The sequence below is a fragment of the Pistacia vera genome, unplaced genomic scaffold (assembly GCF_008641045.1).
Source record: "Pistacia vera cultivar Batoury unplaced genomic scaffold, PisVer_v2 Contig190, whole genome shotgun sequence".
Classification (NCBI taxonomy): Eukaryota; Viridiplantae; Streptophyta; class Magnoliopsida; order Sapindales; family Anacardiaceae; genus Pistacia; species Pistacia vera.
The window spans coordinates 2,147,572-2,170,546 of NW_022195991.1; the positions used below are offsets into that span (position 1 = coordinate 2,147,572).

At 35.3% G+C, this 22,975-nt stretch overlaps 1 protein-coding gene across 1 annotated transcript; it reads left to right on the forward strand.

Annotated features, from left to right (window-relative positions):
• Positions 1-6,116: 6,116 nt before the first annotated feature.
• On the forward strand, positions 6,117-22,429 carry LOC116127350 (putative leucine-rich repeat receptor-like protein kinase At2g19210). Its single transcript, XM_031412997.1, has 4 exons — positions 6,117-6,245; positions 6,427-6,824; positions 22,152-22,183; positions 22,303-22,429. Exons 1-4 carry the CDS (start codon positions 6,161-6,163, stop codon positions 22,427-22,429), a joined length of 642 nt encoding a protein of 213 aa, XP_031268857.1. The 5' UTR covers positions 6,117-6,160.
• Positions 22,430-22,975: the final 546 nt, after the last annotated feature.

Genomic DNA, 22,975 nt, shown 5'->3' on the forward strand with positions numbered 1-22,975 from the left:
CATATTTTTCAGAAACCCTGTGGATCAAAGGTTCAATCCACGGAATGTTAAATTTATAATCTTTTTTCTTTGCTTGTAATGATCGCACAATCTGACTATTCAACAAGAAGACCATGTCATTGTTGAACAATCAACGCATTAATTACTCAGTTCATGAATAAGGATTTATAGTGGACCCCATTTGAATAGAGTAGTACGACTATTCCTTCCACAATAGGGTTTACAACTGTAACACGGCTTCACTTATTTCACTTAAAATTTAAAAAGTGACAAGTAAACCTTAAAGATTTACCAATACACCCCGAAAATTAAGAAAACGAGGATTTAGTAGTTTTTAATTTTTATTATCCATCCATTTGTGTCCAATCACAGCCACATTTCCATGGAAATATTATATATATATATATATATATATATATATATATATTGGCGGATCCTGCAACTTGCCCACCCTCAAATTTTTTTTTTTTTAATATTAATATGTAAATTTATATATTTTGGCCCACCCTAAAAAAAAATATTAATGGACAAAAATAGTAATGTATAATAAATTTTTATTTTGGCCCACCCTAAAAGAAATTCCTGGATCCGCTACATATATATATTATTAAATTTTACATGAAAGTATATTTATGGAATTAATTTTTGAGAATTAAATTTTAGTGAACTTTATTATCCAAAAATAAAATTATTATATAATATTATAATTACTAGAGTGAAAATGAAGTTTTTGAATTTTCCGATAAATCAATTAAATATCTAATCATTTAATTAAGTAGTATACTAATGTTCATCAATTTATTATAGATATGCTTAGAACTTGATAATTAAAGTAAATATTATTCAATCAAATATATTATTTTATTTAAAAATAATATTGTTAATAACATTAAAACACTTTTAATTGGATCTTGATTCTAATTATACACTTAATTAATCAAATAATTAACGAATCTAAAATATTTTTATCCTTTTAAGTCTTAATCACATGCCCTCAAAACTTTATAATATCTATTTTTAAAAAGAGAAATAAAATATAATTACTAATAAATAAATTATTTCATACACAATTAGAAGGTGGTTCTGATTTTGTATTTTAATAAATTAACGACTAATCACTTATCTTTGATACTCGTTAAACTTTGATTCATACTATCATACTTATGAATTAATAAAAATAATGTATATAATATTATAATTACTGGAGTGAAAATGAAGTTTTTGAATTTGCCCATAAGTTAAATTAACATTAATTGTGACAAAAGAATCAAACTAAATATTAATATTAATATTAATATAATTTATGAATCTTTAATTAAATAATTAGTATGACTTTAAGTTTGTTTGATATCATTAATTTAAGTTTGATTACAAACACTCATATTTCTTAATATACCATGAGTCGTCATACTATAATGTTATAATTAATTAAATTTTTAATCATTTAATTAAGTAATGTATTAATGTTCATCAATTTATCATATATAATTACTAATATATATATATAGGACTTGATAATTGAAGTAAATATTATTCAATCGAATCAACTATTTTATTAAAAAATAATTATTTTAATAAAATTAAAATACTTTTAATTGGATCCTTATTCCAATTATACTCTTAATTAATCAAATAATAAATCAAAACTTTATGTTTAACATTATAATATATATTTTAAAAATATATATAATATATAATATTTATTATTTAATAGTATTTAATATAATTTATCCCATCTAGAGCTGTCAAGGACCAGTCCCAAGCAGGCCTGGGCTTGGGCCCATTTGGGACTAGTCCTAAATGGGATACTAGTCGCTCATGAGCTTGGAATCGTCCTAGGCCCATGAGAAATTTTAGGACCCAAACCGATCCTATGGGCCTGGAAAGTTTATTTTTTGCCCCTGATCTTTTTTTATATTTTAGGGGTAAAACAAAATTTTATAGAGGCTTTTAGTATTTTTTAGGGGTAAAATTTATAAAATTTGTAGGGCTTGGAAATTTTTTTTTCTTTTTCTTTTGATAAATTTTGTAAAAAAAAATTTAACCCCTATAATTTATGTTTATTTCAAAATTTATAGGGGGTTTTATGTAATTGTATAAGAGATTAAAATAAAAATATTTAAAAAAATTGGTCCCAGGCTAAGCCTTGGAGGAGGGCCCAGTGGAGGGATCGGGTCCTCTTCCTTAGGCCTGGTCCCATTCCTAGGACTGAGTTTTTGGGTTGGGTTTTTGGACCCAGTCCCAAATGCCTACCTCTAATCCCATCCACTTCTTTGCCACATCACCCATGTGTCTTAATTGCATTTTAATTTTTTATATGCATTTCATAGACACCCCATACTTTATTGATATTTAATTCCAGTCCCGATTCCAAGACAAGTTCCATCCCGAGTACCCAACCTCGGTTCCCATTCTAGGTTTCAGGCGATGCAAGAACCGAAAACAATACCAAAACTAGACCCGCATAATGGCAATTTCAAAAATTGGTACTAGAACCTACCCTATGAAGCCGGCTTCGGGTTCTGGTGCTATCGACCGATTCCAGGTAGAACCATTACCCATGTTCACCCCTAATTACTGCTATGATATTAAATGATGAAATTATTTTTGATGTAATTTATAAGCCATTGGGATCATAGCACTTTAGATGGTTGAGATTCAATACAACTTACATAATCAATGCACTTTGGAAATATCATATATAAATACAATCTCAACCATTTAAATGCATTAATCTATTAGATCAAAATTACATCTAAAAAAAAAAATAAGGCTTCGATCCTAACCAGTAGATATTTATAAACAGAACCATCATTTTATTTATGAATTGATATGACAACGTGTATAGGGTAATTAAATATTTAATTTCATCATCCATCACATTAATGCAACTTACATAATTAATGCACTTTGGAAATATCATATATAAATGCAATCTCAACCATTTAAATGCATTAATCTATTGGATCAAAATTACGTCTAAAAAAAATAAGGCTTCAATCCTAACCCGTAGATATTTTTATAAACAGAACTTTCATTTTATTTATGAATTGATATGACAACGTGTATAGGGTAATTAAATATTCAATTTCATCATCCATCACATTAATACAACTAACATAATTAATGCACTTTGGAAATATCAAATATAAATGCAATCTCAACCATTTAAATGCATTAATATATTGGATCAAAATTACATCTAAAAAAAATAAGGCTTTGATCCTAACTGGTAGATATTTGTAAACAGAACGTTCAATTTATTTATAAATTGATATGACAACGTGTATAGGGTAATTAAAGATTTAATTTCATCATCCATCATATTAAGGGGGTGTTTGTCTGAGCTTATGAAAATTAGCTTATAAGCAACAAGTACTTATAAGTTAATATTAGCTTATAAGCATTTGAAATTTTAAGCAATTACGTGTTTGGTTAAATTACTTATAAGTGACTGATAAGCAGTTGATGTGTTTGGTAAAATGTGGCTTATAAGTACATTTTATTATAAAATGACTAAAAAAGGTACTACATTAAACAAGGGTATACTATGAAATTTTAAAATTAAACAAGGATAATGTGGTAATATACTCGGTCAAACTCTGCTTATAAGCTAAAAAAAAAAAGTACCTCTCCCCCAACTTATTTTTTTTGGCTTATAAGCTCAACTTATAAGCTCAAAAAAATTATAAACAAACAGGTCAGCTTAATTTTAGAGCTTATAAGCAAGTTTGACCAGCTTATAAACTTAGACAAACACCCCCTAAGTAGTTAGGTCAACGGTACTCTATCGTGTAGAGGGTATCACCGGTCAATGGCAGGGTACCAAGACTGAGTCAACGCTCAACGTATTGATTTAGTGTAATCCACATATGCATATTACTATGTATACATCACATTCAATATAGCCAGGTCGGTGGTAGACCTACGTCCCATTTAAATTTGGTGTAGAAATATATCAATTTAATCCCTTAAACTTCAGGCTCTTTTTTGAATTCTTTGTTAATTAAACTCTATGCTTTCATCCCTTCATTTAGGGATGTCAAAATATTACTGAGCTCGATTTTCATTTAAATTTGTCACCCAACCTAGATATAATATATGAAATTTTAAAAAATAGAAACTTACATTATCCATCCTCAAAAGGTAATCGAGTAAAACCAAAAAGAAAAGTCATGTCGGCCTACACACTTTCTTTTTTTTTGGTGATCAAGAGTATCCGGATCAATTTCGTGCAGCTTAACTATTTTTCCAGGGTCATGAAGTTGATAACTGGATAAATCTCTTTAGTGGCTACACCTATTAACAACGCAAATGGATCGAATCATGACTTTTTAGGTAATAGACCCAAGACCGCTAACACACTTGGAAGCTATTTTATGTAGAAGAAAAACCCAATCAGGTGGTCCGAAGTCAATATCATAAGCCCAAGGCTTTGAGTAGTTGACTTAATAGTAGGATAGCTGACTTAGGTCAATGCTTATCCAGATTTGTGTGGAAGTTATTTCTCTCTTATAACATTATGGTGCCAATTTTTAACAAAAATAATGGTTATACAATTATCAAGTATCGTGGCGAAGATAATTTAATTCTCTCTTATTACACCCTTAATCTTATGATATTATAAAAACAATGGTTATATATATATAATGAAAACTAGATCTCAAATTCTAAAGCAAAATTTATATATTATTTATACATTTTTTTTATCCATATGACATTATGCCTCATTAAAAAATTAAACATTAATAAATACTATATGGACCACTGTGGCGTTGAGTTTGTCGTTTAAAATACTAGATAAGAAGGACCATTTCAAAGAAAGGGACGTTAGAAAGTTTGTCAAGGTTTGGGGTTTTTGAAAAGAGTAAACGACTTTTCCCACCTAAGGTCGACTTTTCCCACCTAAGGTTTGCTTTAATGACACTTTTGCACCCAAAGTTTATATTTTGTTAATACCTAAAATACACTTTACTTTCTTAGCCGACGTTCGGCGAGTTATTAAGAGTCAAAATAAGAGCCGTTTTGTAGAGTGGAGACCAGTGGATCTAATGGTGGTGACTGATTGAATGTTTATCACTGAAATCAGTCAAAAATCAGCTAAAAACAAGAAACTCTAGCTTTATGGTGATCGACAATTAGCGAAAAATCAGATGTCGAAATGAGAGAAGTTTTGTAAAGAGAAGACTAGAGGTTCAAATGGTGGTGACGGAAAGAATTTCCATGTCAGAATCAACAGGAATTTGCTTTGGATAGTAACATAATATTAACTTTGGTGGGGAAAGTGGTATTTTGAAACATTTTGGATGGAAAAATGTCATTGAGGTAAACCTTGGGTGGGAAAAATTTGTTTACTCTTTTGAAAAATATTAAAATATATATATATGATTTATTTTTTATTTTAGGTATCTAACCCACATTGGAGTCTGTCTATGGAACATCCTATAAACTCAACGGATAAAGATAATTGCATAAATGTGATAGGTATCTCTGTCTAATCCCCAGAGCCATGAAACACTCTAAAAGCCCAATGAATAAAGATAATTGTGTAATTTGATATGTATTTCTCCTATGACTCGAACACAAGACCTTCTGAGTATATTTAATCTTAATAGCTAAAAGGTTTGTTAGCCGACCATGAGGGAAAAGGTTAAAATCTTTATGATTTCACAATTATATAGTATAGTAAGTGAATCTGGCTACGTAAATAACATGATAATTTCAATCTAACATGTGGTTAAGTTTCTGCACATATGAAACAAAATAGACTTTCTGCATAAATAAAACAAAAATGGATGCCTTCTCGCGTTTTAGTCAGGTTTAGAACAATGATCTTTCAAGTCAGCCTGGAAACTTGTAATTTAGCTATCAACTTTTCTATACCCCAACTTACAGGGAAGAGGGCATCCATTTTGTAATTTAGCTACCAATTAATTGTCTAAATAAAACAATTGCTCCATCTCTTTCAGGCTAAAATGACATATTTACTGTTGTCATTAAATCATGTTTCTTCAACAACAATGGGAATTTTTTAAGTATAAAATTATCCAGTTAAATGAATCCCTTGAGATTTTGTTACTGATATACCTACTTTGCTTTATATATATATATAATCATCCACTTATTCACCTAGTTAAGAAGAAAGAAACTCAAAAAGAGGATGATGGATAAGTTAAAGAGCGTCCACTATGCTCTGCTTGCGATATTCACTCTTGCAGCATTGATTCATGCTCAGGATCAATCAGGTTTGAACTTGTCTGTATAATTAGTTCAGAGTTTGCTATCACTAATTACCCAAACCGGATTTTTGTAACCTGAAACTACCATATGTAAAGTTTATATGTAAATTGTATGAAGTTCAATATAGTTGGCAATTTAAGTTCTAATTGAGCCTAATTTTTGCTTTATTCTTTATCTTTCTTTAAGACTTCATTAGCATAGATTGCGGGAAAGCAGAAGGTCCTGACTCTATTCATCTTGCTAATGGCATAAAGTACACTTCAGATGAAAACTTCATTGATACAGGGTTATCAGGGAGTGTAGATCCCAAATTCTTCAGCAAAGACTCTGAAGATCCATTTAATACTGTGAGAAGTTTTCCAGAAGGTAACAAAAACTGTTACACCCTGAATCCTACTCAAGGAAAAAACGGTAAGTATTTGATCAGAGCCGGTTTCATGTACGGAAACTACGACGGAAAAAATAAAACGCCACAGTTTGATCTATATCTGGGGGGTAGTCTCTGGGAGACAATAAATCTGGACCATGTTTACAGCCCTTTAACCAAGGAGATCATACATGTTCCTTCAACAGATTATATATTTGTGTGTCCTATTAATACAGGCCTCGGAGTACCATTTATATCATCTCTAGAGCTTAGGNTCTACCATTCTAAGGACATATATCAATACATATTGCAATAATAATGATTTACGCGATATAGAATAAAATGCCTTTTATTGATTAATGAACATTATTACAAAGAGTCAATTCTACAATAATTGATTGGCTCTAGGGCATCTACTCTAACACAGTCATAGCTATTTTAACCATCAATTACTATGGCTAGAGAACCTGGCTCTGATACCATGAAATAGAGAAAAAAACTTACTCACTCTTATTCACATTGAAGAAAAAAAAAATATCGTACATCTCTAGTTATAGACTAACTCTAGATATCTTGATAACCCTAAGTTAGGACTATCTTAACTTTTAAAATTTTAAAACTAGATAATGCCTAGATAACTCCTAAGTTTTCACATTCTAATCTAAGGAATTCAACAAACTTACATAAATCAACAAAGTTTATCAATCAAACACCAAAATCATCTGTCATTAGCCAAACACCAAAATCATCCATCCTCAACCAAACACCAAAAATCATCATCTAAAATGAAAACTAAAACATTCTTATCGTTATATGGCACTCCACAGTTGGTCGGTTTTGGCTGCCACATGAGGTGTTTGTGCCTGGATAGAATATGGTTGTCACTTAGGTCCATGATAGTTAGATTATCCAGTCATTGCTTGGACTCTCAATGAGGGTTTAGTGTGATACACAGTCGGCTAGAAAGGAGGGAGAAAAGAAGAAGAAAAAACCACGGAGGAAGAGAAGAGAAGAAGATACAAATGAAGAGAGAGAGAGAACAAAGAAGTTAGAAGAGAAAGTTAAAATAAAGGAAGTTGGGGGAAACCTAAAAAAGGAAAGGGGAAAAATTATGGATTTTTGTAAAGTTCAAATTGTCTATTTGGACTTTCTTAAAATTTCAAAATATAAATATTACCTTGACAATTGTTAACTTTAACAGGAAAAACTAATGGAATAGGGGTTAAGGTGTAATTTTTCGTACTAGGGGCATTGTTTTAAAAACCGGATAGCTCGTTGACCCGGTCAAGGGGCCGGTTCGCTGGTTGACCGATCCAACTGATTAGTCTGACCGGTATATAGCAGTCACATCTTTAAACAATTCCATTAATTGTTGTAAGTTTGAAAACCAGCAAATACATCCCTAAAATTTACCTATAAGCCCTTGTAAGTTTAAAATAAAGCAAATGCACCCTTCAGATTTTATTATTAATTATTTTCTTCTCTCTCCCCATTACTTCCATCTTTCTCGTTTTTTCTCTCTCCCCATCAGGCCATCACTCCCTATCACTTTCTTCTTTCTCCTTTTTTTTTCTCTCTCTCTCCCCATCACTCCCCGTCACTTTCTTCTTTCTTCTAACACATCCGCGTCTCTCTACTGTAATTTTTCTCTCCTCTTCTCTTTCTCTTCATCTCCTCTTTTCTTTCTTCTAATCTTCTTCCTTACTCTTTCTCTTGTCTCTTCTTCTCTTTCTTCTTCCTTCCCCTCCCCTTACTTCTTCTTCTTAACACTGTAGATTTTAGAGTAAGTGAAGAAGAATAGAAGATGAAAATGAAAGATGCAATTTGGTTTTTTTATTCAAATGAAATGGAGAATGAAATGATGCTGCAAATTGGTTTAGGAATTAGGAATATGAATTTTTTTGGATCAGATACCCAAAAATAGCGAACCGTTTTAAGCACCGGGCCGGTCGGACTGGCGGTTTTATACTGTTCCGCCAGTCCATTACCGGTCAAAAGCGGGTTTAATGACATTCCCAGTTTTTATGTTAACCCAGACCAGAGTAAAGGCCAGCTCCCGGTCGGACCGATCGATCCAGTCCGGGTTTTAAAATAGAGACTAGGGGTAGTAAGGAATTGAAGAAAACTATGGGAGTTTACTAAAACAATCCTCTCTTTATGTGAAGGGCTTTTTCAAATGGCACTATTACTTGTACCCAAAACTTCTCTATTTTAATTTATATTTTATATTTCAAATTTTATATGTTCAAAAAGACATAGAGAAAATCATGTCATTAATAATATCAAGTAATTGAGTATAGCAAAAAAATTATTTTAAAACAACTAAATTAATATATTTAGGTAAATATTTGTATTTTCTTAATGTTTATTATGTTAGGAAACAATCAAGTCATGGCAGCGGAAAACAAAAATTATATAATACAAATCGTTCCCTTAGAACCAAGATCAGGGCATAAATTATACAGTTTATACATTAAATCAAAATCTGCAGTAAAATCATATTAGAGTTAAGAATTCATACGCACATTTAGAGGCTCCTTAGAACTTGTCTCTGAATGGGTTTCGCTATTGATCCAAGAGTAGGATCGAACCAGCGGTAGTCCACACGAAGATAACTCGAAGAGCTAAAGAGGGATTTGCTAGATCCTCTTTAGCCTTAAGAACCAAGAAACAAGAATCAAATGAAAAATTTGATTCAATAAAATGTAAAGTGGCGCGGGGTAGAGAAAAAAGGGGTTGGAACTTTTTTCAATCAATGAATATAAAATACTTAATGAAAAAGTTATTTTAATTCATGGAACACATGCACTTATATAGTGCATGTGAAACCCTATTCCACTTAGGAATAGGCCTAGGCACCAACCTAAACAGCCCCTATGTCCAAACAGCCCCATTTAGATATTTTTATTTTTATTTTTATTATTATTATTTCAATTAAATTCAATTAATATATATAGAATATATTAACATTTAACAATAACAATAATTCATTTAAATATATGCATACACATATTTAAATATAATCTCACTTATTTAATTTTAATATTAAATTAAATAAAGGCAACAACCTCAGCAAATTTAATTGCACTGTAAGATTACCAAAATACCCTTTCACCTAAAAAGACGAAAACACCCTATCTTCTATGTGTGTGACCCGTAGGCTCCTTATCATACCGGCAGTGTGTAGTATTGCGATTAACACTAATTAATCGTCTCACTACCCACAAACCAAGATTGGCCCCTAACAAGGCATCATGGCCACTCGATAGATTTGGATTCAACGAAGCAGCTACCTGTCAACGATATGGTTACTGTACAATCAAATCCTTTCATCATCTGTTATCTCATCGAGACTGAGGCATAGAAATAGTGTCAACCTCACCTTCTCTCAATATGTATGTATTCAGTTTCTGGACCAATGATCGGAATAATAAACTGGATTGAGCAACAACTGAATCCCACTGTGGCCACAGTTTTAATGTCATTGTCATTTGCTGAATTATGTAGTGAGATAACTTCTCTCGTACCCAGGAGTAATGAATCCTCTGTCGATCCACCATAGTCTTGATACACTCCTTGATGCAGCCAATCACTGCTGTATTGATAGCTCTGAATAGAATTGCATTGGGCTAGTGTCAAACTACACCAATCGGTGCACAAGGCGCTCCGGTGATCTCAAGTCTAAGGATCACATGCACCACCATTCGTTAGAGGATTTATTCCATAGACACTAAGGTTACCATCCATATGGAATCCTCTGGTGGGTCAGTCCAGTGAACTTGCCTACAGCAAGCACCTATGTGTTGCACCAGGTTGTCACCAAACAACCTTAACAAGTAAGATCAGTCACTGCCTTTCGACAGGGTCATTGAACACTATGATAGACTTACCGTATTATCTGTGCCCTTACTTCAGAATAATATTAGGGCTATGGACGTTTCTGGAATGGCCACCATATATGCTCATAGGGTTCTCACTATCAAGATTTGAAACACTTGATACCCTCGTCATGGTTCTACCATTCTAAGGACATATATCAATACATACAATAATGATTTACGTGATATAGAATAAAATGCCTTTTTATTGATCAATGAACATTAATACAAAGAGTCAATTCTACAATAATTGATTGGCTCTAGGGCACCTACTCTAACATATTATTGATTGTAATTTATTAAAAATTGTTTGAATTATGATAAGTCAATATTAATGTTTTTTTGGTAATTATAATAAAATGGAAAGCTTACAAAAAAAATAAAAAAAAGATTTATAATAAATTTCAGAATAAATAAATTAAGTTGGGGTATTATTCAGAAGAAAAAATGATTAAAATGTCTATTGTTGATACGAAAATTGCACTAACCTAAGAGAACCGCCTTGATGGAATCGGAACTGATGTGTCCGTGATTTAATGAAAACCAGCAATGGAATATTTAATATGGTAAAATAAATAACACAAAAGAATTTTTAAATTGGTTCGACAAGTTAGAACTTGAGCCTACGTCCACTGTTATCTTATTGCTTCTAATGGATTAAAAGAACAATAATAAATTTGCCTAAAATAATTTGCTAACCCTTCTGTCATCGTTGGAGCGGGTTTATATACAATTTTGAGATAAAGGAAAGAGAGAAAATATCGGGATTGCAATCAAATTCAAATTGCAACTCTGATATTTCCGTGATTGAATGCTAAGATCGCCTTGTCATCAGTGGTAATCTTATCTCTTCTGAAATATCTGATATTTGAGCTTATCCCTAGTTTGTCAAACAACTGCTAGAGTTGGTCGCAACTAGCTTGTGTTAGGTTGAGCTATCCCTTTCAACGAGCTTATGCTAGGTCAGACCAATGTGAGTCAAACTGATTCTAGGCCGAACTATATCATCACGGGCTCTTGACTTCTCCAAGCTTAATGGAAAAATCACACACAACATCTTCCCCCTAGTGTTTGGTACTCATTTCGAGCTTCAAGGACTAATTGCCCCCTTTGACATTTAGCTCAAACTTCTTAAGTCGCATGCAGACTGTAGACTTGGCCGAAATTCACAAGTTAGCCTTAGTCTCAATCAACGTGAACAAGACTTGGCTTTTGTTGTGATATTTCTTGATGCATTTTGAATTGAAATGAGGGGGACATAGGTAATTTCCATGCAGTCGTGTCGCATTAAATGTTGTCGACTTTTGCAGTTAGTTTTTGTCGCGAGTAGGCAACTACAGCTGTCCACGCATGGAGTTAAGGCAACGTGGGATGACGGTTATGATTGCATTATTCTGACGATTGATTGCCTTTTGTGGATGACTAACATGTGGATCTGTTGAGCGGTCAAGATTGCTCGAGAAATGGAAGGCTAAGATTCATCACAGATCAACGGCTTAGGTTAAATCTCGCCCTTTCGTCTCCCCATCACTACTATAAAAACAAGCTTTTTCGCCAGAATTACACAGTTGCAAGAATTCTTCCACACCCACAATCATTTTCTTTCTCTTCTCCATTGTTGCTTCTTCAAACTTACGACGACGTTCTGGCGAGTTCTCACTACATCTCATTCTTGTTCTTTTATTTAAGTTTCTTGTTGTTGAGAGCGGCCATTACTATGGCCGCATTAACTTTTCTAGGGTTTTAGAAGTGCTTAGATGGGTGGTTGTTGGAATCTTGATAGCTCGCTTGCATCCTTAGGTTGATGCGAGCTATCTTGGATGCCTAAACTGAAGGCAAGTATGGATAGGTCGCCTGTAGTCTAAGCTCTAACACTTGGCCCCTTTTGTTTCAGGTATCTAGAAGTGAGCTAATATGATGTCTTCGTCTAGTAATCCTAGCATTGAGTGTCTATTCGAGGTGGGTTCCCCGCCGACCTTAGTTGTTTGCGGGGAAAGGATCCCAAAGGAGGTTTCCAAGGAAATCATTGTAGGGAGCTCAAATAGTGATGCTACGGGCTCCTCAGATACGGCTTCTACCAAGAAGCTCCTGATGCGTGTCTACTACAACATGCAATATGTAGCAAGTATACTAGTCGCACAAGTAATAGAGTGATGAGTAAGTATCGTTCCCACGAGGATTGGTGGCTAAGCACTAAGTTTTTCTACTGTTTTCAAGTTGGAGCAACCGAGTTGTTTGGATTGAAGGGAGACAAATTAAACTTAAAAACTAAAACAAAATTTCTAATTGTTCAAAACTAATTGATGAAGGCAAAATTTAAGACGCGGATAAAATCAATTCAAAACAAACGGGTAGGGTTTTGACTTCATTCGAACTCTCTGGGTTAAACCTAAGGATTATACTAATTTCAAAGTCACATGCAGTGATTGTAAATCAAACTCTCTAAAATATAAAATATACCTTCTCATGCTATATTTCCTTACTCTTTCCTATTAAACTTCCACACCCAACAAAATGAAGATTAATATTTCAAAGTTCATTAAGCACAAGAATCCTAGATTGATTTCATTGATTCTTAAATCTATCTCTAGCATTTAATACTACAATGGTGATTACCCAAGAAGCTTAACATGAATTATTTCTCAATCTCATCATGTTCATCACATAAAAACAATAATTTCAGAATAATCACACAATCAAAGCAAAATCATATGAAAATAATAATCATCAATTACTTAACCCATTAGAATCCGAACTACATCAAAACCCTAACCCAAAATAGGTTAGTTCATGGCTAAATCAACAATACCAATAAAAGAAATGAAAAATCCGAAGTTCAACATAATGAAAATAAGAGAAAAGACAAGAAAATCTCCCCAAATGAAGAATCCACTGGTTTAATCTCGAATCTTCACCCTTTGCAATCAAAGTTTGCCCAAAACTAATCTAAGAAAATGTAAAAAGCTGCTCTCTCTAAGAAAAACGAACTCTCTCAATAAAATGACTAAGTTTCTCTTTTATACTCAGCCAAAAACCTAAAAACAAATGCCTAAATGAAACTGTGCGTTTTTTAAATTCCCAGACTTCGCCGCGGCGAAGAAGTGAAATAAACCCACGTGCGCAACTCTCTTCGCCGCGGCGAACCTTCATGTGGAATTCTGAAATTACAGAATTGCCCTCCACTTGCTCCTTTGCTTGAATCTTCGATCTTTGACACTTTTCTCATGGAACAAGCTTCATCGTGCATCCATTCTGCTTCAGAACTTTCCCAACTTCTGAGATCCGCTCACTTCTGAATCCAAAAACTCCAATTCGCTCCTTAATTGCATTAAATGTCCATTTTAGCCTGAAACACAAAATATAAAGAATTAAGTAGCAATTCAGGTCAAAATGAACTAAAAAGTATCTGAAATCCGACTAAAAAGTCTAATCAAAACAGTATAATCCACGGATTATCAAATACCCCCAAACTAAAGACATGCTCATCCCCGAGCATAAGGACTCAATGAAAGAAAAACAATAAACAACTAAACACATAAAACACAACACAACAAAACTGAAAAATGAACAAACACAACTTAGACTCAACTCAACATACGAATTGCCTCGAAATTTCACAAGTCTCAAAGGTTGTTGAAAAATTATTATCAGAAAATGTTCAACACTCCAAGAAGTTATAAGCTACATCGACAGTCTTTCTCAATCGGTCCACCGAGTAGGTGATCCCCACTTCAATCCACATTCCAACTTCCCGGATTATTTTATGCAGAAATGAAAAGTTTATCAAATGGTGGCAGACTCCATAAGCCTAAATATCGAACTACTCTCCACTAATGTGGACTAGACATCGCTAAGGATCAAAAGGTCTTTGCAAGCTTGTAATGTTAGGCTCGGGTAGTGGGTTTCAAGAAAAAGGATAGGATAAACAAAGTAAGAGAACTCGGTTTTCCTCATGCAAACACTACAAGTCACATCAAACTCCACTTCTTCTCAACCACCAATCAAAGTATCAACCAATTTACACCCCTCAAACTTATGCATTCCTTATTTTGATTTTGAATTGAACTAAAGAACAAATTTTTTTTATTTTTTTATATATATATTTTTTTATTATATATATATATATTTCACACAATCAAATTGAGGTTAATTAACTCTCTTATTCTTATCACCCTTCTCACAACCCCCAAACTGTTCTTTTAATGATTCGCACCACTCTTTACTTTCTTTGTGTTTGCATTAGGCCCAAGATTCTCCTAAGGGTACGATTATGTGTTTAGGGTAGTTGGATTGGGAATTTTTTTGGTTTGTAAGAAAATAAGACACAATGATAATCGCATAAGGCTCAAGTAGGTGACTAGGGGCAATATCACTCGTGGGTTGGCTAGAAAGGCTCAAACGTTCGAAAAAATGCCTAAATCATTTCCTCAAAAATGTCTATCCTAAGATTTCGCCTCAAGCACTTCTCTACTAGGTTCTAGAATCCACCAACATTATCAAACTTTACCTAACCACATAAAATGAATCTAAGCATGCCGAAATAAATGAAAATGGTGGTTGAACCACTCAACAAACCTCAATCAAAATTCAATCAATAAACATAAACTTGAAGCAATGCTTAACACTTTTCAACAATAAAATCCCAACAATCCTAGTCTCATCATGGACTTATGCAATTCATCATTGGCAACCACAATAAAAACACAAACTTAACTGAAACAAAATCAAATTTTTTCAAATTTTTCTACCCCCAAACTAAAGATGACATTGTCCCCAATGTCACATTATGCACAAATTAGGAATGGAAAACAAAATAGAAAAAGGTGAGAGATAGTTCCCTGATTAATCTGTGAAGTTGAAATTCCACTCAACATTGTGCACACCCGGTCCTCAGCTTTTTCATCACCCACATTCTGTACAACAATTGAAAACTGTGGTGTCCACTATGTTAGAAAAATCCACTGACTAATATGAAAGTATTACAACCCTAATCTAGTCTTTACATCAACTAGAATTTAAAACAAAAATGAAACAACTAAAACAACTCACACAATCCCAAACAAAAATATCAACGGAGTTCAATGTTCAAAATAAAAGAAAAACAAAAACAACTAAACAAATAAAAATAACAAAACTAAAACAGGTGCTCAGGTGCTCATTCTTCAGCTTCCTCGTCTTCCTCAGCGTCATCCTCTTCTGTTTCTGAGCCCATCCACTCATCTGAATCCCAGTCTTCCCACTAGTGTTTTGAAGTATCAATCCCGACGTTGTTGCAGCAGCTAATTTGCAGCTCATGTGTCTTCCTAGCATGCTCTCGCATAGTTTTTCCGAGCCTTTTCATTCATAAACCGGTCATCTACTTTCTTTCCTTTTCCCTTGCCCTTGGATGGTACCTTGACTTTGAGCGGCATTTTCTCCTAAACTACACTTCAACTCAAACAATGCAACTCAACAATTCAAACCTAAGTGTCCTACAACACCCAATTCAATCCTGCAAAAACTTCCAACATTTCCAAAAAATTTCACCTCAAACCCCAAACTACAATTTTTCCAATTTCAACCAAACACTTCAAAATTCAAGACCCATACTTCTCAATATCACACAACGTACAATCAACTCTTCCTCAAACAAAATCAACACTTACAAGCACACAAATTCCACAACTCAACCAACAATCAAAATTCTCAGATCTTCAATTCAAAACTCAAAATTTTTGAATAAAACGTTAGAGAACATGAAATCTTACCAACACTAAGGAGTATTCGCCACCAATTGAGCCAAAATAAGCCTAGATTGCAAACCCCCAAATTTCCTTGAACTCAAAAATTTCATGAATTTTCGCAAAAATTGTTGTTGAAATGAGTTGTTTTGGTGTTTATGAGGGTTAAGGAGTGAGGAAATTGGTTGGAAAATCACTGGGAAGGCTCTGGATTAAAGTTTGAAAATTTTTCTCTGAAATGGATTTGAAGAGTCGCGTGAAAAATGAAGAACGGAAGTGAGAATTTATAGAAAGCAGAATTTAAAGACGATGAAGGGTGAAGGTTGTTCGCTTCATCAGCTCGCTAAAGGGGCACGTTGTCTTGTTCGTTCGCTGATTGTCCTGTTCGCTTGCTGTTGTCTTGTTTGTTCACTATTGTCTCGTTTGTTCGCTGTTGTCTTGTTCGCTTCATCAGCTCGCGAGAGAATGGCGCCACGGCGAAGTTCATCATTTGAATCTAGGGTTTTTAAAACCCAGTCGATGCCGCGACAAAGCAAAATGCTTCGCCGCGGTGAAAAAATACAGGGAGTTCTTTGCCTCGGCGAAGACAAATCTTTGCCGCAGCGAAGATTCCTTGTTCTTTTTCGCTCACACTTCTCTTGACGCGGCGAAGACAACTTTGTCGCTGTGGTGAATTTTTACCAAGAGAATAGCGCCGCGGCGAAGAGACATTTTCGCCATGGCGAGGTCTGGAACCTTTGCCAACCAAATTTTTTCAAAAAAAAAAAAAAAATGCTTCACCGCGGCGAAGCGAAGAAGAAACTTTGCCGCGGCAAAAACTGGAAAATTCAGTTTTCTCCTTTGATTCACAATTTCACCTGAAACATCCAAAAACACACAAATTAAACTTCATAAACACAGTCAAACCAAAAACTAAACAACTACAAAATAATGATAAAGATAAAGAAATGAAAACACTTGGGTTGCCTCCCAAGGAGCGCTTGTTTATAGTCGAAAGCTTGACTCTTTTGATTTTTCACGTCAGTCCGGACTATCCAGTTACATCACATCTTGGAAATCCCCCTTGCACTGGAGCTTCATTTGTTGATGATCTTTTTCACACAGGGTCTTTGTTGAGAGCTTGGCCACTCATCCATCCCTTGGTTATAACTTTGGTGGCTCGACTCTTCTCACCGACTACTTTCCGTTTTCTTGACTTGCCCTCACCCTTTTTGAGCTGAGAGACCCGTTCCTTGTGAAAACACCATCTCGACTATGGCTCATCTCGGAATGTTGTGCAACCCTTTCCATTATGGTCCTCACTCTCTAACTGACTCAGTTTGACAATGCAGCTCTTAATTTCCACATTAGGACTATTCAGTTGGAATGGTTCAATTTTTGACTGGTCACCAAATCGATTTTTAAACATGACTCTTGCTTAGGTGGATTCTTATCGACTCAAGGACATTAAATGTTACTTCGTCATCTTGCATCCTCATGATCAATTTCCCTTCTTGAACGTCGATTAAAGCTCTTCCAGTAGCCAGAAATGGTCGTCCCAAGATAAGAGGAATCTCCTTGTCCTCTTCCATATCCAATACAAAGAAGTCTATAGGGAAGATGAACTTGTCCACCTTAACGAACACATCCTCTACAATGCCCCTCGGATGCTTTATGGATCTATCCGCAAGTTGCAAGCATATGGTTGTCGGCTTCACTTCACCAATTCCTAATTTCTTGAAAACAAAAAAAGGCATAAGGTTAATCCTGGCACCTAGGTCACATAAAACTCGATCAAAGGTAATATCTCCTACAGTGCAAGGAATAGTAAAACTCCCTGGATCTTTGAGTTTCGGTGGCAACTTCTTCTGGAGAATGGCGCTGCACTCCTCTATAAGCATCACTGCTTCTCATTATCCAACTTCCTCTTGTTCGATAAAATTTCTTTAAGAAATTTCGCGTAGCTCGGCATCTGTTGCAATGTATCTGCAAAAGGAATGTTAATATGTAATTTCTTAAAAACATCAAGAAATTTAATGAACTGCTTATCCTGATTTTCTTTTCTGAGTCTTTGAGGGAAAGGCACTAGAGGAGTGTGATGTGCCAACTCTGGGGGTATTTCGGGGAATGGCAATTTCTCTTTCCTTTTCTTTTGCCTCTCTTCCCGCTTCTGTTCATCTTTCCTAGGGCTAGGTGGTTTCTCTTCAACAATGATGTCTTCATCAACTTCCTCATTAGATTCTTCATTTTTCCTTGATAGGGTTTTCTCTTTCCTTGGATTTTCCACCTCTTTTAAGACTGTCCCACTTCTCAAGGTTATTGCGTTCACTTGCTCTGGTGGGTTAGTCACTGTGTTGCTTGGTAAAGACCCCTGTGGTCTCTCATTTAGCTTTTCAGCTAACTGCCCCATCTGTACCTCCAAGTTCCGAATGGACGCCCCTTGATTTCTAAAATTAGTTCTCGTCTCATTCATAAAACCTGTGGTTTCTTGCATGAACTTCCCAAACACGTCCTCCAATTTTGTCACTCTTGGGTCCCCTTGTTGGTTGTTCACCCCTGTTTGGTTATTTGGCAATAACCTTTGATTCCATTGACTGTTTTGCTAATTCTGTTGGTTTTGATTGCCCCAAGACAAGTTTGGGTGATTCCTCCAACCGAGATTAAATGTGTTGGAGTACGGATTATTCTGTTGCCTTTGATTTCCAGCCAAGTAGTTAACCTGCTCCGATGATGACAATGCTGAGGCAAATGTGTTCCCTACTTGACATTCATTGCTCACGTGATTACCTGCACAAAAATCACAAGTTGGTTGAGGAGCTTGAATGGAATTTACCTGCATACTTCCCAACTATTTCTGAAGTGCTGTCAATTGGGCTGAAATGGCTGTATAGGCATCAACTTCATGAAGACCCATAGATTTCTTTGGTAGCACCCTCTCATTAGGTCTTTGGTAGTTGTTGCTTGCCAGAACCTCAAGCAACTCATGAGCTTCTTCCGGAGTCTTATTCTGTAATGCTCCTCCCGAGGCTGCATCCACCATAGTTTGCACATTCACTATTAATCCATTATAAAATGTTTGGACTTGCATCCAAACTTGCAACCCATGATGTGGACACCTTCTCAGTAACTCTTTGTCTCCGAAGCCTCATACAAAGATTCTGACTCTTCTTGAATGAATGACGTGATGTCATTTCTCAACTTTGTCGACTTTGCTGGAGGAAAGAACTTGGTCAGAAAATTTTGTGCTAAATCATTCCATGTGGTGATTGTTCTGGTTGGTAGTACCAGTAACCATCCCTTAGCTTTATCCTTCAATGAAAATGGGAATAGTCTTAATCTGATTACATCATCTGACACTCCATTAGACTTGAAAGTATCGCAAATCTCTAAGAAATTTGCAATGTGTAGATTTGGATCTTCCTTCAAATCCCCCCTGAACTGAACCGACTGTTGGATCATCTGGATGATTGCTGGCTTTATCTCAAACGTGTTGGCTTGGACAGCTGGTCTTGTAATGCTCGACCCACTGCCTTCAACTGAGGGAACAGAGAATTCCCTCAATGTTCTGTTCTATGCCATCTCTACAACTATTTCTTCTGGTTCAACTGGAGCTTCTCTTTCTCTTCTTTCTCTGTTCAGTCTTCGAGTGGTTCTTTCAATCTCAGGATCAACAGGAACCACTGGCTGACATCTTGCTCTTCGTATAAACTACACAAAAAACTAGCAAGAGTAAAATCACACTAAACAAAGAAAAGTAACAAAAATAAAACGAATAACAATTGAGTAAAAATAATACTCCAATCTAGCTAACACTGGAAAATTTTAATGTTAACACAAAACTCAATCCCCGGTAACGGCACCAAAAACTTGATGCGTGTCTACTATAACATGCAATATGTAGTAAGTATACTAGTCGCACAAGTAATAGAGTGATGAGTGAGTATCGTTCCCACGAGGATTGGTGGCTAAGCACTAAGTTTTTCTACTGTTTTAAAGTTGGAGCAATCGAGTTGTTTGGATTGAAGGGAGACAAATTAAACTTAAAAACTAAAACAAAATTTCTAATTGTTCAAAACTAATTCATGAAAGCAAAATTTAAGACGTGGATAAAATCAATTCAAAACAAACGGGTAGGGTTTTGACTTCATTCGGACTCTCTAGGTTAAACCTAAGGATTATACTAATTTCAAAGTCACATGCAGTGATTGTAAATCGAACTCTCTAAAATATAAAATATACCCTCTCAGGCTATATTTCCTTACTCTTTCCTATTAAACTTCTGCACCCAACAAAATGAAGATTAATATTTCAAAGTTCATTAAGCACAAGAATCCTAGATTAATTTCATTGATTCTTAAATCTATCTCTAGCATTTAATACTACAATGGTGATTACCCAAGAAGCTTAACATGAATTATTTCTCAATCTCATCATGTTCATCACATAAAAACAATAATTTCAAAATAATCACACAATCTAAGCAAAATCATATGAAAATAATAATCATCAATTACTTAACCCATTAGAATCCGAACTACATCAAAACCCTAACCCAAAATAGCGTTCATGACTAAATCAACAATACCAATAAAAGAAATGAAAAATCCGAAGTTCAACATAATGAAAATAAGAGAAAAGACAAGAAAATCTCCCTAAATGAAGAATCCACTCGTTTATTCTCTAATCTTCATCTTTTGCAATCAAAGTTTGCCCAAAACTAATCTAAGAAAAACCGAACTCCTTTTGTAAAATGACTAAGTTTCTCTTTTATACTCAGCCAAAAACCTAAAAACAAACGCCTAAATGAAATTGTGCGTTTTTTAAATTTCCAGACTTCGTCGCGGCGAAGAAGGATCTTCGCCATGGCAACAAAGTGAAATAAACCCACGTCGCAACTCTCTTCATCGTGGCGAACCTTCATGTGGAATTCTAAAATTACAGAATTGCCCTTCACTTGCTCCTTTGCTTGAATCTTCGATCTTTGATACTTTTCTCATGGAACAAGCTTCATCGTGCATCCATTCTGCTTCAGAACTTTCCCAACTTCTGAGATCCGCTCACTTCTGAATCAAAAAACTCCAATTCGCTCCTTAATTGCATTAAATGTCCATTTTAGCCTGAAACACAAAATATAAAGAATTAAGTAGCAATTCAGGTCGAAATGAACTAAAAAGTATATGAAATCCGACTAAAAAGTCTAATTAAAACAGTATAATCCACGGATTATCAGCTCCCACCAATCCCTACATTTAGGAAGGAGCCAAGCTCCTTGATTAGTCTAGAGGACATTGGTCGCATAAGGGAAATTTATGCAATCCAACCCCTGTTGATGGCTCCGAGAAATGCCTCCCAAAAAGATCCCCCCGCTACCTGGATGGCGATCTCTGAAATCCTTCTAAAGTGCGGTATGTCTGCCCCACCTCACTTTTTCATCGCCTACGTGTTGAGGAGATTTGGCATTGCTCCCCTCCAGCTCACGGGGAATTCATACATAATCATAGTAGGACTATATATAGCTTACCAAATAGCTTAAATAGGCGAGCTATCGGTGGACGAGCTTGTCCATCTATATAGGTTGAATGGTTTAGTCGAAGTCCCAAAAAAGTTGGGTAATTGGGACTCTCAGTACTTCTTTTACCACGCCAAGGAGAATGGCACCTTTACCTTGGATACTAGTAAGTGTTTTGGTAATACAAAACTAAAGGCTTTTTAGTCAAATAACCGAGCTAAACCAGCACTATACTCTTTATTTTGTAGTGAACGTCAACCTGAATTTTGTCAACGTAGAGAATCGAGAGCAGATCTAGTGTTTTAGCAAGCTTCCCGCTGTGAGTGCAATGTCACCTAGTTTATTACACTTTCTCACTTGTAAGCGTACAATTTTTGCAATGATTCTGCCAAGTTTTATACCATCTTTGAGAAAGGTAACTGTTCAAAAGCTCACCTTTTATGTCTTTCTTGTATTAGGTCGCTAATAACTCTACTACTTTTGCAGATATGTGAGTTGATAAGCCTAAGAATCTGAAGAAGAAGTTGGCAGCTCGCGGAGCTGCCAAGAATCAACTAATAACCTAGATGAAAAAGCAGCCTACGGGTCTTGTAAGAGCGTTTGGGGCAGGTTCCTCATGACCGGTCCCAAGCGAACTGGTGGTGAGCTTGAAGGGGCCCCAAGTTCTAAGAAGTCCATAACTACTTCCAAAGCAGTTGCCAAAAAAGATGTACTTGACTCTACAAGGGCTCAATGAAGAAAAACACCGAGCCAGTGGAGGGCTCAGGGAAGAAAAAAATGCTCGAGCAATTGGAAGGCTCAGGTAAGAAAGTTGCCAAGCCTACAGGTGGCTTGAAAAAGGTCTTGATCAAGAGTGTGGCCAAGAAGAAGTCCACTTTGGCAGTTGAGGCCGCCTTGCAAAAAGTGAGTAGAGGAAGCTCTTCCAGGCGACATGACAAGAAGGAGCTAGTTGAGGCCGAGATTAACAAGCTGATCTGCGAGCTCCCTAAGCACTTGGGCGTTGAAGCATATGTTGCTAGGGAAACCGTGTTTGAGCAGTAATACGAGCTGTTCAAGTCAGCCCCTCCTCACGAACTGATTTCTCGCATATGCAGCTTGGTCACTAAGGTATTGGTAGCTCGCTTTTTCTGTTTTGCTTCGAGTTCTTCCTCCTCTTTTTTAATTTTTTTGTTTTTTACTAACTATTTTCTCCTTTTCAGGCTTGCACGATGTAACAACTGCTGTAAACTAGTAAAATGCTTGCATAATAATATAGAAAATGGGCCCAAAACTTTTCTTTTTA